This window comes from Serinus canaria, chromosome 2, assembly GCF_022539315.1.
Source record: "Serinus canaria isolate serCan28SL12 chromosome 2, serCan2020, whole genome shotgun sequence".
Taxonomy (NCBI): domain Eukaryota; kingdom Metazoa; phylum Chordata; class Aves; order Passeriformes; family Fringillidae; genus Serinus; species Serinus canaria.
The window spans coordinates 77,257,268-77,271,588 of record NC_066315.1 but is presented as its reverse complement, the minus strand read 5'-3'; the positions used below and the strand labels follow the sequence as shown (position 1 = coordinate 77,271,588).

Genomic DNA, 14,321 nt, shown 5'->3' with positions numbered 1-14,321 from the left:
TTTCCCCTATACACACATACATTAGTTATGTCTTACACATATACAAAGGAATAAATGTCATTAAAAATGTGTGTTCTCAGGTGCTGTTTTGGAATTCCACAATTCTCAAAGGCTTAAACACAGTGCTACTTATACCAACAGCAATATTGCATTTAAAAAAAAAAAAAAAAAGAGTCCTTAATCCACAGAGTATACATTCAGAGTGCTGACTATATATCTTATATATTTATTGGCATTACTTTTATATATACTTGGATGTATAAATGGAAGAAAAAGTAGAGAGTCCTATTAGGGTGACTCGAAAAATGTTCTTGAAATCAATGCCATGCAAAACAACACAGCTCTTCTGAAAGATTTCACTCCCCCCCAAGCTTTTTGTATTTGCTATCTATGCTTTCACTGCAGACAGCTTCACGTGTGTCTGTACAAGTCAGGAGCACAATGTAGTCCTCTTTGATCTGAAATAAAGTTCACAGTATTCAGAGAAAAAAAAAAGGATAGAAACTGGAAAGAGGTTTTTCTCAATGGAACCATTGATTACTGCATATACACAAGTAAGTAATGTCAAACAAAGCACAGAATGACAGCAGGGCTTTTAGGATTTTATTTAAACATTCACGTAAATACTTTATAAGCTCACACAACTTCATTAAAAATACAGTAAGACAATGAGGAAATGTATGCTTTTGTAAATAAAACCTTTAAGGAAGAAATAATTTTAACCCCAAAAATAAATGCAGCAAAAATATCCTCAAACATGAAAAAAATTTCAGTAACTGTAATGTCATCTTGTATATGAATGTCCATCTAAACACACAAGGAAAGATTAGGACCTACTTTTTAAATTCTAAATGTTCATAGACTTCATTGACATAATATATTCCTACTAAGTAGGAATATACTGTATTAATACAGTAGAGTCATAGACGTGGTGTTTCCAAAACATCCAAGACAGAGCCCTTCACCAGCTCTCCGCACTAATGCAACAGAAAAACAAACAACACAACCGACCCACTCACCGGCTAGCAAATGAGTACAGCATCTTCTCTTCTGGAAACCATGAGGTTTGTGCTTATAAAGGGAAACATATTTACCATGTGAATTGTCTGCATATGGTAGCTTTTCCAGTCACTGCAGACTCCCTGTTTTGAAGGCCAGCCTGCAGGAAGCTTTGGAGAGCTACTCCAGAGCCAGCTGCAGCCCAGCATCAAGAATGTGTGCTAAGAGGGAGGTCACACCTTTCATCTCCCACTCCTTTATCTTGGGCCAGGGTCCTGAAACACAGGCCTGACGTACTCTTCCCCTCCTTGTATTTAATGAGGTTTTCATCTACCCCCATACAGTGCCACGTTTTTCTTCTTTTCATAAAGAGCTATGAATTTTTCATTGCTATTTGCTCAGGGAAATCCAAACTTACAATGTGATATTCCCATTTTAGTACACCATATCTCATGTATTGGAAATTTCCCACAGACCATCAAATCAGCTAGTTTTAAAACCATCTCACACAGAGGATGACAACAGCAGGAAACAGTATCACAGTTGTCTATAATGATAATGAGCAAATGAACTGTTTAACTGTAACACTCAGGTAATATATACAAGAACACTTGAGGAGGAATTATATCTATGTGATAATCAAGAAATTGCTATGCAGCTTGTTAAAATACCTTATATAATCCTAACTTCACACTGGGTAGGATTCCCTACAACCACCCCTTCAGCATACAACTGCATGGTGCTACAGATTTTTTGTGGCAAATGAATTTCTGCAACTCACAAGAGAACAGAAAGAAAAAATTAAGAAGCAATGTACTGTGATATGAAAAATTAATAATTCTGCAAATTGACATTGGCAAAGACTTGAAGTCCAGACTCATATAAGTAAAATACAAAACCGGCTCCAGCAACAGAGCTTCCCAGTCCCACTGCCCTGCCAATCATGTCACAGGAAGACATGCAGAATGCTCAGTGGTAAGGTGAGAAGTGCAAAGTCTAGTAGAAGCTACTGAATCAGAGATGAATAACAATGCTGTGCTTTGATAAGTTCCCAACGTTTTCATCGGTTTGTCATTAGACTTGAACATGAGCTCCAGCTGTCAAAATGATGTGGGAATCAATACACCAACCACGCTTCAAAAAGCATCATCACCCCACATTTCTGCAACCTCATCCCTTGCTTCTCCTCTCTGGTTTTTCAAAGTGATATCGAGCATTGCAGGGATTGCCAAACAGTCAGAGGTAATTGTTAAGCATTATCTCAGTTCCATTTCACCTTCTGCATCCCATAGGTAACCAAACAGCAAGGGGAAGATGGTCTAAAGCACAGCAGGAAAAGCAATGTGAGAAAAGATAATAAATGACCAATGTCAGCTAGCACAGTCCTTTTACACACAAAGTCCACTCCTGAAACCATAAGCCCTGAAAACGACTGAAGTTATCAAATGCAGTGAATGTCTACTATGCCTTTGGCTGTGCAGCTGCCAGCTCAGACCTGCTGAGGAGCTGGAATGCCACATCACAGGTCTGAAGGCCAATCCCTATGTCCTTCCCATTTTGCACCTCCTGATTTTAACACATGCACGTCCAAATAAAGGAGGCAATCTTTTGCCCAGTGATGTTTATAACACCAGGGTTTTCTAAGCAATCAATTGGATGGCATCATGATAAAGACTTGAGACGTTTTCCATACTACCTGAAGTTTCAGCTGGCATTACGGACACTGAGGAAAGACAGTAACATCACACACAACATGCACACAGAACACGATAAACAACTTATCTGCTGGTGGATGTCAGCACTAGGTCTGCCATTCTTTTCTAGGGCACCAAAGCAAGCTGTCCCTTTTACAAGTGCATCTGTGGTTCCCTTAAGTGTAAGGATTTTGCAGCTCAAAACACTTCTAAAAGCCAGGCTCTTTATGGCTACACATCCAATTACAAAATCCTGTGAAAATTACAGGTAGTCTCCCATGCAAGCATGCATGTGATTCATACTAGGAGCTGAAGAGAGTTTGTGTTTAAGATGAAAGTTGTGTTTAAGATGACATTTCCTGGAGGATGTTAGTGCAACAACACACACAACAGCCTTTCTACACTGTAGCTCAAATGTAATGGCAATGCTTTAATGTGATGGAACCTTCCTATTTTATTTCCAACAGAGGAGACAATTTTAGCATTTCCACTTAACCTGACTTCAAATTGCAGTAAAAATAGTCAAAATATGAAACATCCCAAATCTGAGAACCAATAACCTGGCCACCAATAACTTGGTGCAAGAGAAAAGGATGACAGAATCATAATATGCCTTGGACTGGAAGAGACCAGTAAAGGTCATCTAGTCCAATCCCCCTGCTGCAAGGGGGAATACCTTCCAATAGACTATGTTGCTCAAAACCCCATTCAACCTGACCTGGAAGACTTTCAGGTATCCACAGCTTCTCTGGGCAGTATGTTCCAGCGCCTCACAACCCTCTAAATAAAGAATTTCTTCCTTAATCTCACCTAAATCTACCCTCTTTTAGTTTAAGAAACTACCCCTTGTCCTACTGCAACAGGTCCTGCTGAAAGGTTTGTCCCCAGCTTTCTTGCAGGCCTCCTTTTGGTACTGGAAGGTGCTATAAGGTCCCCCTGGAGCCTTCTCTTCTCCACGCTGAACAACCACAAGTTTCTCAGCCTGACCTCATAAGAGAAGTGTTCCATCCCTTTGATCATTTCCATGGCCTTCCTCCATGGCTCCACAGGTCCATGATCTTTCAGTGCAGGGGATCTCAGACTTGGAAACAGCACTCTGGGAGAGTGGAGTAGAGGGGCAGAATTCCCTCCCTTGATCTACTGGCAATGTTGCTTTTGATAACAACCCAAGATACAATTTGTTTCCTGGGCTGTCAACACACTGCCAGCTCATGTCCAGTTGTTCATGCACCAGCACCCTGAAATCCCTCTTGGCAGGGCTGTTCTCAATCATTTTGTATGGATACCAGGGGATGCCCCAACCCAAATGCATGGACCTTCTACCCACCCTCATAGAACTCCATGAAGTACATGCATGTGCCCACTTCTCAAGCTTGTCCAGGTCCCTCTGGAAGGCATTCCATCCTTCAGGCTTGTCAGCTGTAGCACTCAGCTTGGTGTCATCTGCAAACTTGCTGAGGCTGTGCTTTATCCCACTGCCAAAGCTGTTGATGAAGGCATTAAACAGCTCTGGTCCCAGTCCAGAATGCCAAGGCACATCCTTGTCACCAATTCACCTCTTGACCACCACTGTCTGGATGAAACCATCCAACCAATTCCTCATCCACCAAAGAGTTCATCCATCCAATCCCTATCTCTCCAATTTAGAGGGAAGGATGTTGTGGGGTTCCATGTCAAAGGCTTTACAGAAGTCCAGACAGATGACACGCACAGCTCTTCCCTTCTTCACTGATGTGGTTTCTCCATAATTTTCATCCCACAGTGCCAGCACAGCAGCAATTTAATCATGAGTATATTACATTTTGCCCATCAAAAGCCACTCTGCAATTCTGTCTGGTTCCTTTCCTGCCTGGAGAAAGGCATGTAAAGAAAGCAAGGGCTCTCTGTCTCTGAAAGACATGCTTTTATTTCTTTGGCCATGTGCCAGCCCCAACTTTCTGTTATTGTAAGGGACTACAACCTTGGAGAGGCCACCTTCCTCCAGTAAACTACATATTCACCAACATATGTGGAACAAGGCTCTCACACCCAGCAGCATTACTTCAGCTTTGTCAGACACAATCATAGCAACTGACTGGAGAGGCAACAGAAAGAACTATTAAAACCAAGTTGCACATTCAGGTCATACAAAATTAATATTTTATTCACAAACCTTTTAGCTTCCCACTGTGCCCTCCACACAGGGAGAAAATGCACAGCTGGTGTCACCACCATAATTCTGGGGATTTTGACAACAGAATGGCCTGTGCAGTGCCAGGCATGCTGGCATAGATGTGACTCACCTTTGTCAGTGAGACTTCAATCTTATTGTGATTATGGAGATGTGGTGGGGTAGTTCCCACAGTGGAATGTTGCCACAAAGGAATGTTTAGGAGAGACAGACCAGGAAGGCACAGTGGTGGAGTTGCCCTCTTGGTGAGGCAGCACTTGGAATGTATTGAGCTCTGTTTTAGGGTGGATGATGAGCCAGTCAGGAGCTTATGGGTCAGGATAAAAGGGCAGATGAGTAAGGCTGACACTCCGGGTGTTTGCTCCAGGCTGCCTGACCAGGAGGAGGAGGTGGGTGAGCCCTTCTAGGAAATTACAGCAGCCTCAAAATCACATGGCGGGGGCTTTAACTACCCTGACATCTGCTGGAAAGCTACACAGCAAACAAGCCAGGAGGTTCCTGGAAATCACCCCAGTCTTCAAACGGAGCAAGAAGGACACAGGAAACTATCAGTCAGGCAGCCTCACCTCAATCCCTGGAAAGGTGATGGAGTGCCTCATTCTGTAGCCATCTCAACCCACAAAGGAGTCAAGAATGTGATCAGGACTAGCCAGCATGTGTTCACGAAAAGTAACTCATGCTTGACCAGACTGATTGCCTCCTGTGCTGAAACAACTACCTGGATGGATGCAGGGAGCGCAGTGGATATTCCTACCTTGACAGCAGCAAGGCTTTTGACACTGTCTCTCACTAAATCCTCATAGGCAAACTCAGTAAGTGCTATGTTGGATGAGTGGACAGCAGAATGGATTCAGAACTGGCTGAGTGGCAGATCCCAGAAGGCTGTGATCAGTGGTACACAGTCTGGTTGGAGGTCTGTGACTCATGGTGTCCCCCCAGGGTTCTATACTGGGCTCAGTGTTATTTAATTTGTTCATCAGTGGCTTGGATGAGGGAATAGAGTCCCTTCTTATCAAGCTCACTGCTGACACAAAGCTGAGAGAAGAGGTCGATACTTCAGGTTGTGCAGCCTTTCAGAGGGACCTGGACACGCTGGAGAGCTGGGCAGAGAAGAACCTTCTGAAACTCAACAAAGGCAAGTGCAGGGTCCTGCACAGAATAATCTAGGGACCCTGGTGGACAACAAACTGTCCATGAGCCAACACTGCGTCCTTATGGCCAAGAAGGCTAATGGTATTCTAGAACACATTAGGAAGAACATTGCCAGCAGGTCCAGGGAGGTGATCCTGCCCCTCTGCTCAGCCCTGGTGAGGCCACATCTGGACTATTGTGTGCAGTTCTGGAGTCCACAGTACAAGAGACGTGGAGCCTCTGGAGCAGGTCCAGCTGAGACATCTTGGTAAAGAGTCTGGAGAATCTCTTTTATTCACAGCCTTAAGAAAGGCTGAGGAAGCTGGGCCTATTCAACCTCAAGAAGAGGCAACTATGAAACGACCTCATTAATCAGTATAAATATCTGAAGGGAGGATGTCAAGAGGATGGAGCTAGGCTCTGCTTGGTGGTGCCAAACAAAAAAAGACACCAGCAGAAACTGATGCACCGGAAGTTCCACCTAAACACAAGTAAAAACTTCTTTACTGAAGGTATAGGGTGACCAAGCACTGGAACAGATTGTCCAGAGAGGTTGTGGAGTCTCCTTGACTGGAGATATTCAAGAACCACCCGGACACAATGCCGTGCCAAGTACTCTAGGATGACCCTGCTTGAGCAAGGAGGTTGGACCAGATGACCACTGTGGTCCCTTCCCACCTGACCCCTTCTGCAATTCTGTGAAAGCTTATGTTTTACAGAGTTGTGAGAAAGACAAAACGTAGAGGAGAAATGCCCATACCTGACCATAGTCTGTCCTGAATACAACAACTCCTTCTGCACAGGAATGAACAGTGCTGGGATAATGCTGATTATTTTCTCGCAGCCAGACTCGAGACCCCTGCAATAAAAAAAAAAGAATTATAGGTGACATAACAGAAAAACTGAAGAAATAATTCTACTCACTATTTTTCTCTGGAAATACTCCTCAAGGAATAGGAGAGAAAGAGAAATGCAAATAAGCAAGTGAAAGAAAATAAAATAATCTCTTAGCAAGTATTTCTTGTTTTCTGCTTGATCAGTAAACACAGGAGAACTACACTGAAGTGCCTTTTCTTTTTTCCACAAGTTCCCAAATGCTGGCAAGAGCAGCTGGAGCCAATCCTCTGATTCTCTGAGTCATGTGCCTCATGCTAGCACATGTAAAATTACAGAACAGTGTTTGAATTTACACACAGTTTAGAAGATCCTCCCCAAAGCCAGCTGGCTCCCTACCTGTTTATTTTCAACCTCAGTCAGACACTCCCAGCACTTCTGTCTTTCACCTTTTCTCTAAACTGCTTTCCTTTATATGGTTCTCCTCTCTTCACTGCACAACAATGCAGAGGATTAAAAAAAATACCAACTAGTAGCAAGCAAGGTTAGCAAAGATATTTGCTGTGGAGGCATTGGAGACACTATCAGTGTCACACATTAAGCTCTACCTGCTCTACTAGACACAAGCCAGTCTAGCAGAGCAGGTAGAGCTTAATGTTCCATCTACCACCTGGCTGGTGGTGCAGATGCAGCATTAAGAAAACAAAAATAGCACTGAGAACAAGGGAGGAGGACCACAGCTGATGGTGCAGCTGCTGCAAAAGCCATCCCATAAGCAATAGCCACTTAAGTTACTCCTGCGTAGGAGAAGACTTTAGCTGGCATGAAAACACTTAGCAGCAGTGACCCATGGCCTGACTTCCAACCAAAACTGCACTCCCATTCTCTTCAAACATCTGGCTCCATATCAGAGCAACAGCATTTTAGTGATTTTCAAAGAACAGATTTTTTTCATAAAAACAATCAAATATCCTCCTAAAGAAAAAGTAAAGGAGTGATAGGAAAGTGCTGGGATATACCCTAACAATCATAAGCTTTGGGTGTACAATCATTAAAAAAAAACCCAATTAAAATAATTTTGCATGCTAGCATCCAAAAGCTGTCCTTGCCTGAATTTTCACAGAGAGAACAGACATAAAATCTTTTTTAGGTGGAGGGGGTGCAGTCCTGATTAATGATCAAGACAAATACAGATTTTTATTCTCCTGCCTATTTAGGATGAGTGGCCCATGAGCTTATCATGGACTTCAGCCACATTACAAGTTACATATGCTTTTAGACAATGTTGAATAAATGTTATTCTTCTTTGATGGGACAACAGCAGCAACTGAGACAAACTGGGCAATTTAAAAACTCTTGCTGTTTGGTTTCCCTAAATGGAAAGAGCTTACCTGGACACAGAGGACAAGGCAAGAGCATCCCTCTTTATTTTTTGCTACTGCATCTTTTCATAAACTGCATTCCATTTTCAAGGCTGAAAATGCCTGTGGGGCATTTGCCCTTTTATTTCCAAAACCTCAAGTCAGATGGTTTCTAGGCATACAGCAATTCTGAAGCAGTTCAAATGCAATGTTCATAAACTCGAAAGTGCAGGGTTAGGGCAGATGGAAGCAGAAAGGAGAGCACCAGTTCCTGAGGTGGGCAGGGGGGAGCAGGGGACAGGGAAACAGTGGGGACACCTCCCCAGGAGTGGTAAAAGCAATAGATAAGACTTGAACATTAAATTCAAAATCCAGTAACAGCAGTTGGAACACTTCCACCCACTGTCCTGGGTCTACATCAGACACTGGTCTTCAGAAAACCATGGGCACTGCTCTGTTTTTATTCTCTTGAACACCACAAACATACCCATGCTGACTGGTTCAAGGGTACCTCTCAACCTGCACTTCCTAGAGGAAGGAAGGCTGATGTGAGGGCTTTGCTCTTGGACTTCCTCTGCTATCTCTGCACCAGAGCCAGCAAACAGAAATGTCCCGTGTCCCTCAGATACAGACACAGGAACAATGATAACTTGAAGGCTACATATTTGCTACTAAGGAATATCTACCACAACCACTATGTAGAGACCAAGGGGTTTTTTCAAATTAATGCAGGTGCTGCCCTGTGGGGCTGGGTGATGCAAAGCCCACTTAATTCACTGTGGAATGGGTCTAAAACCCATAAGCATGAGTGCACAGCAAGAGAGATTATGTGATGATGCCCCCATGCTACATCATGCCATACAGTGAAAGCAACATGAGCTGAGCTTTGCCTGGGATTCCTGCATGCCCTCAGCCATCTCACTTCATTCGTGCACCAGGGAAGGCTGAAACTGACAGGGACCTCTGGCGAGCCTCTAGCCCAGGGGCTCTAGCAGGATCTCATAAAGCTGGCTGTGAAAGCACTCAGTCACTCCCACAGTAGAAAGTGTTTCCTGATGCTCAGTGTGAGTCTCCCATGTTTCAGCCTGTGCCCACTGCCTCTGAGCCTGTCACTGAGCATCACCAAGAAGAGCCTCGCTCCCTCCTCTTTTATCTTCCCTCCAGGTATTTACATACACTGGTGAGATTCCCTCTGAGCCTTATCCAGGCTTAAGAATTCTAGCTCTCTCAGCTTGCAGTCCTAGGAGAGAGACCTGCATGGTCTTTCTGGTCCTCTGTTAGGCCCTATCCAGTATATCCATGTCCCTCCTGCAGTGGGGAGCAAACAACCAGACCCAGCACTTCAGCTCACAGCTCACCAGGGCTGAGCACAGGGGTAGCATCACCTCCATCAACTTTCAGGCAACACTTTACTAACATGTTCAACAGTAGTGTCTACAGAAACCTCATGAGATTAAATACTCCTGACTTAACACAGGACCCCAGAAGAAAGAATCCTCAGCTCATTAAACCATCCCACAGTCAGACAACCACTGTTTCACATTTTTCACATTTCACATGAATGCTTTTTTGTTATTAGTGGGAATATTATGGCATAAAATGAAAGGACTACAAGGCTGTCCAGCTCTCATAAAATTTTTATTTCACTGGTCTTTTTTGGCTTGACCTAATAACCCCACAGGAGCAAGGCACAGCAGAGCTTTTCCCCCCCACAGCAAACACAAATTGTATGGGATTTAATGATGGTGGCTACTGTCACCATCAGGCTCTGGAGACCTGACAGCTTGAGGAGCAGATATGCATGTACTACTGTCAGCCCAAGCAGCAAAGAGAATTTGGTCCCAGACTACTCCCCCCTCCCCCAGAAACACTTTTGCCAGCCTGCTGCTGGGCACTAAAGGTCTGTCCTGGTCAGTCTACACCGTTTCCTCCTACATGAGCTCAATGCACCTAAATGCATACATAAAGAGTAAAGAAAACCCATCTGCCAAAATGCAGTCAAGTTCTTCAAGTGTTTCAGGACAACCTAACCCCTGTTATTCCATTGGTTTATTATTTGCCAGCATCTCAGAAGCTCAAGTGACGTGAAGTTTATGCTTTCAAGAGCAATGAAAAGCTTGTAAACATTAAGCCGCAACAAAATTTGCCAAAACCTCAGCATTCAAAATAGCCTCTCAGAAGGAGTGTTTTCCATCTTGAAATTAAATAATTAATGCTGCAAAATTAATGCCTTTTCTGGCTGTGAAGGGGAAAAGAAGGGGCCTGCACAGAAGCCTTCACTTGGTTGGGCTAGTGCTATAATAAGCTTTTTAAAGCAGGGAAAGGGGTTGATTTAAACAAATGCACATTGTTAGGGGTCAATAGCTGCTATTCAAAGGAGGCTGGAACAATGCAGCTCCCAAAGCCGGAGGCATCTGGAATGCAAATACAACATGTTCCCTGGCAAGGTAGCTCTACAATGGAGTGTCTGTCCACGGGCCTTCTCCTATGGGTGGGGGCAAAACAAAAAGGTCTTGGCAAGAGATACCTCGCCAACTATGCAAGCTACAGACATTGATCCAGCTGCCATCCCTCTGCAGTGGATTAGCTGTGCACTGGTGACAAAATCTTCACCAGTGCTTAATTTACAGACAAGACTTGGCATCCAGGACCCACCTGAGGAAGGAATCCTCTCAATGCGCATTGTGGCTACATTGACCTCAGCCTCTTTCACAGGGAGAAGCCTGGTGTCTTGGGTTACTCCAGAGCTCCCTGACAGCTGGCCTTCTGTGGCAATAGGGCAAAGAAAGCCATGGAGCACTAACTACAGCCCAGTGTTTTTTATTTCCATGAAGTAAGGTTGCAAAAATACTTGGAATAGTGTCTGTAGAAAAACAGCTGTATGCCATCATTTCTGTAGCAAATAAATTTCTTCTGACTGCAAAACTGAAAGGAAATAGCTTTGCAGATCTCACAGCTGCACGACCACCTGGAGAAGTCCTGGTCCTTCTACCTCACAGATTTTGATGCTGAAAATGCAAACACTACTTCTTGTCTTCCTCAGTATTCTGTACTAGGAGATGACAAAAATCCATTCATTTTTACTTTCTGTTGGATATATATGCTGAAAATCACAAAAATTAATAAAGAACTTTATCTCAATTAAGTAAAATGGTGGAGCATCCATAGCAAAACTCTAACAATTTAGATTTTATAGGCATCCATGCTGTATGCTGCATAAAATAACAGCACATTAATTACATTTTATATACATATATATCATATATATGTCTACATATGAGAAAGCAGATACTGTATAACAACTGTGTTCTTATCTCAGTGCAAACACTACTCATTCACACCTTATAATGTGAAATCCAGTCAATACATCAATGCAGTTGATTCAAAACAGTTAAAATTACTTTAAATGAAGAGCTATGAATGTAGGTTATGCTGCATCTGCATTCAAAAAGCATGTCACTACTGAGGCTTGGCAAAGTGAAAGGAACAATAGTCAATACGTATTTAGAGAACTTTTTGTTTATGCACCTCAGTAGCTTGGCTCCAAATACAAAGTCTGAGAGACAGGAAGAGATGTTATTAACTGGGTCAAGCAGGACATAGCTTTTCAATGCAAAAGATAACCAAAACCACATTTATCTTCATTCCTTCTCTTTCCCAAGTCACAAACTGACGACAATTAGGGAGGTGCCACGAAAAGAAAGAAGTCATCAGGAAAACACCACAACTTTGCTAATTTCATATTAATAGTCAGTTACTGTGCTGAAAACTCACCCTTCCCTGTTGGCTTTGGATACTGAAAACAGTTAAATTTAGGTACCCAAAACCTTATTAAGTGCCTGGCCAGACTACTCAGTGGAAAGTTCACTGGAAGCTGAATATCCCTCACTGAGTTCAATTCACGTATGAACCATTCAGCCTCTTGAGCAGAAAACCAGACTTGTTCTTCCACATCTAAGTCCAGGGAAACAAGCAGTAATGGCCATTTGTCTGATGGATTGCTCTTTAATTCAGAATGTTGGTCTAGATGCCTCCTTTGCACTGCCTGGCTTCCCTGGTGCTGCTTTCCATCAATAAAAGGCTTCCAGAAGAGCTGGTCATCAGTGGTGGCTGAACGTGGGACCTACTATAAAGGTCTGTGGCTACTACTGTCACACAATGTACAAAAGGGAAATCAATGAACACTCCAGAAATTGCTCCAAGACCAACAGGGATGGACAGAGTTACAGAGAAGGACTAGTTGAACCCTGGACATAGGGAGAGAAAGTGCAACTTTGTAAGTTTATTTGAAAATGCAATCTAAATTTCAGTTCCTTAAACTCAACTTCATGAACTGATTGTCTACACAAATCAAGGCACACACTTAATCCAGCTTAATGGGGTAAAATTACTTTTCAAACCTTTAAAGTAGTATTCACAATTTCCTTAGAAAACTCTCAGAAGTAAAATCTAACACCTTCCTCTCAACAGATTTAGTTCTGTCTCTCACACAATACTATTTTATTTCCTGTTTTAAAGCAGAACAAAGCCATGAAGATGTTTCCATGGGATATAAGGGCAGTTCAGGGGGGTTAGTTTCCTGCAGAGCAAAATGTCCTTGAAAATGAGATGTTTCTGTTGTCTGTCAATCCCCCACATCAGATCAAAGCACCAGCTCTCCTGCTCCTGAGGTCTGTGCAACAGCTGCTGATTAACCTTCAACAGACTCCATCTCCTCCTGTTTCAGTAACTGGAGATAGTACAGAGCTAATGATGGTATACTACTTTAAAAACAAGAAACTGGATTAAAACATTTATTATTACTGACTTGAAATGGAACTAGAATAAATTTGTACCTTCCTCAGCCCTTTGAAGGCACCAGCACTTCTTACAAGAAGTGCTGGTGCACTGCTTCATATAAGATAATATTTTCTACACAAATTTTAAAAAACCCAACAAATAACTGCACAAAATTTTAATCTTTCAATTATGCCCAACACATAATGCACACATGCATTACTCCCAGCATATGCAGGTGGACAAACATGTTCCTCCTCATCTTCTTCTGTTGAGTGTGAAGACATCAATCACTAACAGACCTCACTCAAAAGCCAAAAGACAACTCCATCAAAAAGCAATTGCACTTCCCTGCTAGAGCTTCTGAAGATGTGGTTGTCAGCTCTTGAGGACAACAGATTTCTGCATGGCTAGGAAGCAGCAATTTATCACGAACTCAAAAGCAAATCCAGCAAGAAGACACCATCAAATCTTTTTGGAAGAGTTACTGGTATTGGCACAGTCTGAGTTATGACTTTCATGAGAGGTTCAGCAAACTTGTTTTGACAAGTTTTGCAAAATACTTTTTTGCACTTTGAAGACTGCCTAACCCATACCCCAGCACCATGGCTGCAAAGACATGACAGTGCTTCAGAAGTTTGGAAAGCCTACTGCTATTATTGATTGTGGTCAAGTTAGACAGGCTGCTAGCAGACAACAGCTTGTTCTCATGCCTGCAAATGTAAGGTAAAGAAATAACCTGTGCAGTCAGGACAGTGGCATTTCTCATTAATTCTGAAATTAAAAATCATTGATGCAAGTACTACTTGGCAACTGACCACAAACAAAACTGCAAACATGAAGCAGGGAAACCCATACAGCAACTTTTCTCTATCTACTGGATCAACAGTTTCAAGTCCCACTTTACATCATCATCATTGGGTATCACAAACTAGCCTGGCTTATGGCACTGCCTCCACCACTCTCACCCGTCTACCTCAGCTTGGAATGAGGAGGTAGGATTTTGATCTGTTAAACCTCAGTAAGGAAGATAACTATGCAAAAAGAAAACGTGGGTGAGGAGAAGAAAGAGGAGACAGCTACTGATAACAGCAGTGAGATGTAGGGTGCACATGGGCAAAGGAGCTCAGGACCACTGCACATCTTTTCTCTCTGGGTCTACATCGGGGCAGGGGGTAGCAATGGCCAGACAAGTGACAGACATCCTGGTGTATTCATGGTCGTCTTAAAAGTAGCATGTAATTCTCCCTCCTTATTTGAGTTCGTGAAGAAGAATATACAGTACACTCAAAACCCCTCTTAAAATTTATCCTGAGAACCAAACAAGCCCTAACTCTGTGTCTACAGAATTCAATA

The 14,321-nt window shown here is 42.9% G+C and overlaps 1 protein-coding gene across 1 annotated transcript in view; it reads right to left on the bottom strand.

The window, feature by feature from the left end:
• Positions 1-14,321, bottom strand: part of MYO10 (myosin X) — a 162,900-nt gene that overhangs the window by 120,725 nt on the left and 27,854 nt on the right. Inside the window, exon 2 of the mRNA XM_030231269.2 lies at positions 6,755-6,853. Within this exon, the coding sequence (XP_030087129.1) occupies positions 6,755-6,853 (99 nt within the window). The remainder of the gene's footprint in view (positions 1-6,754; positions 6,854-14,321) is intronic.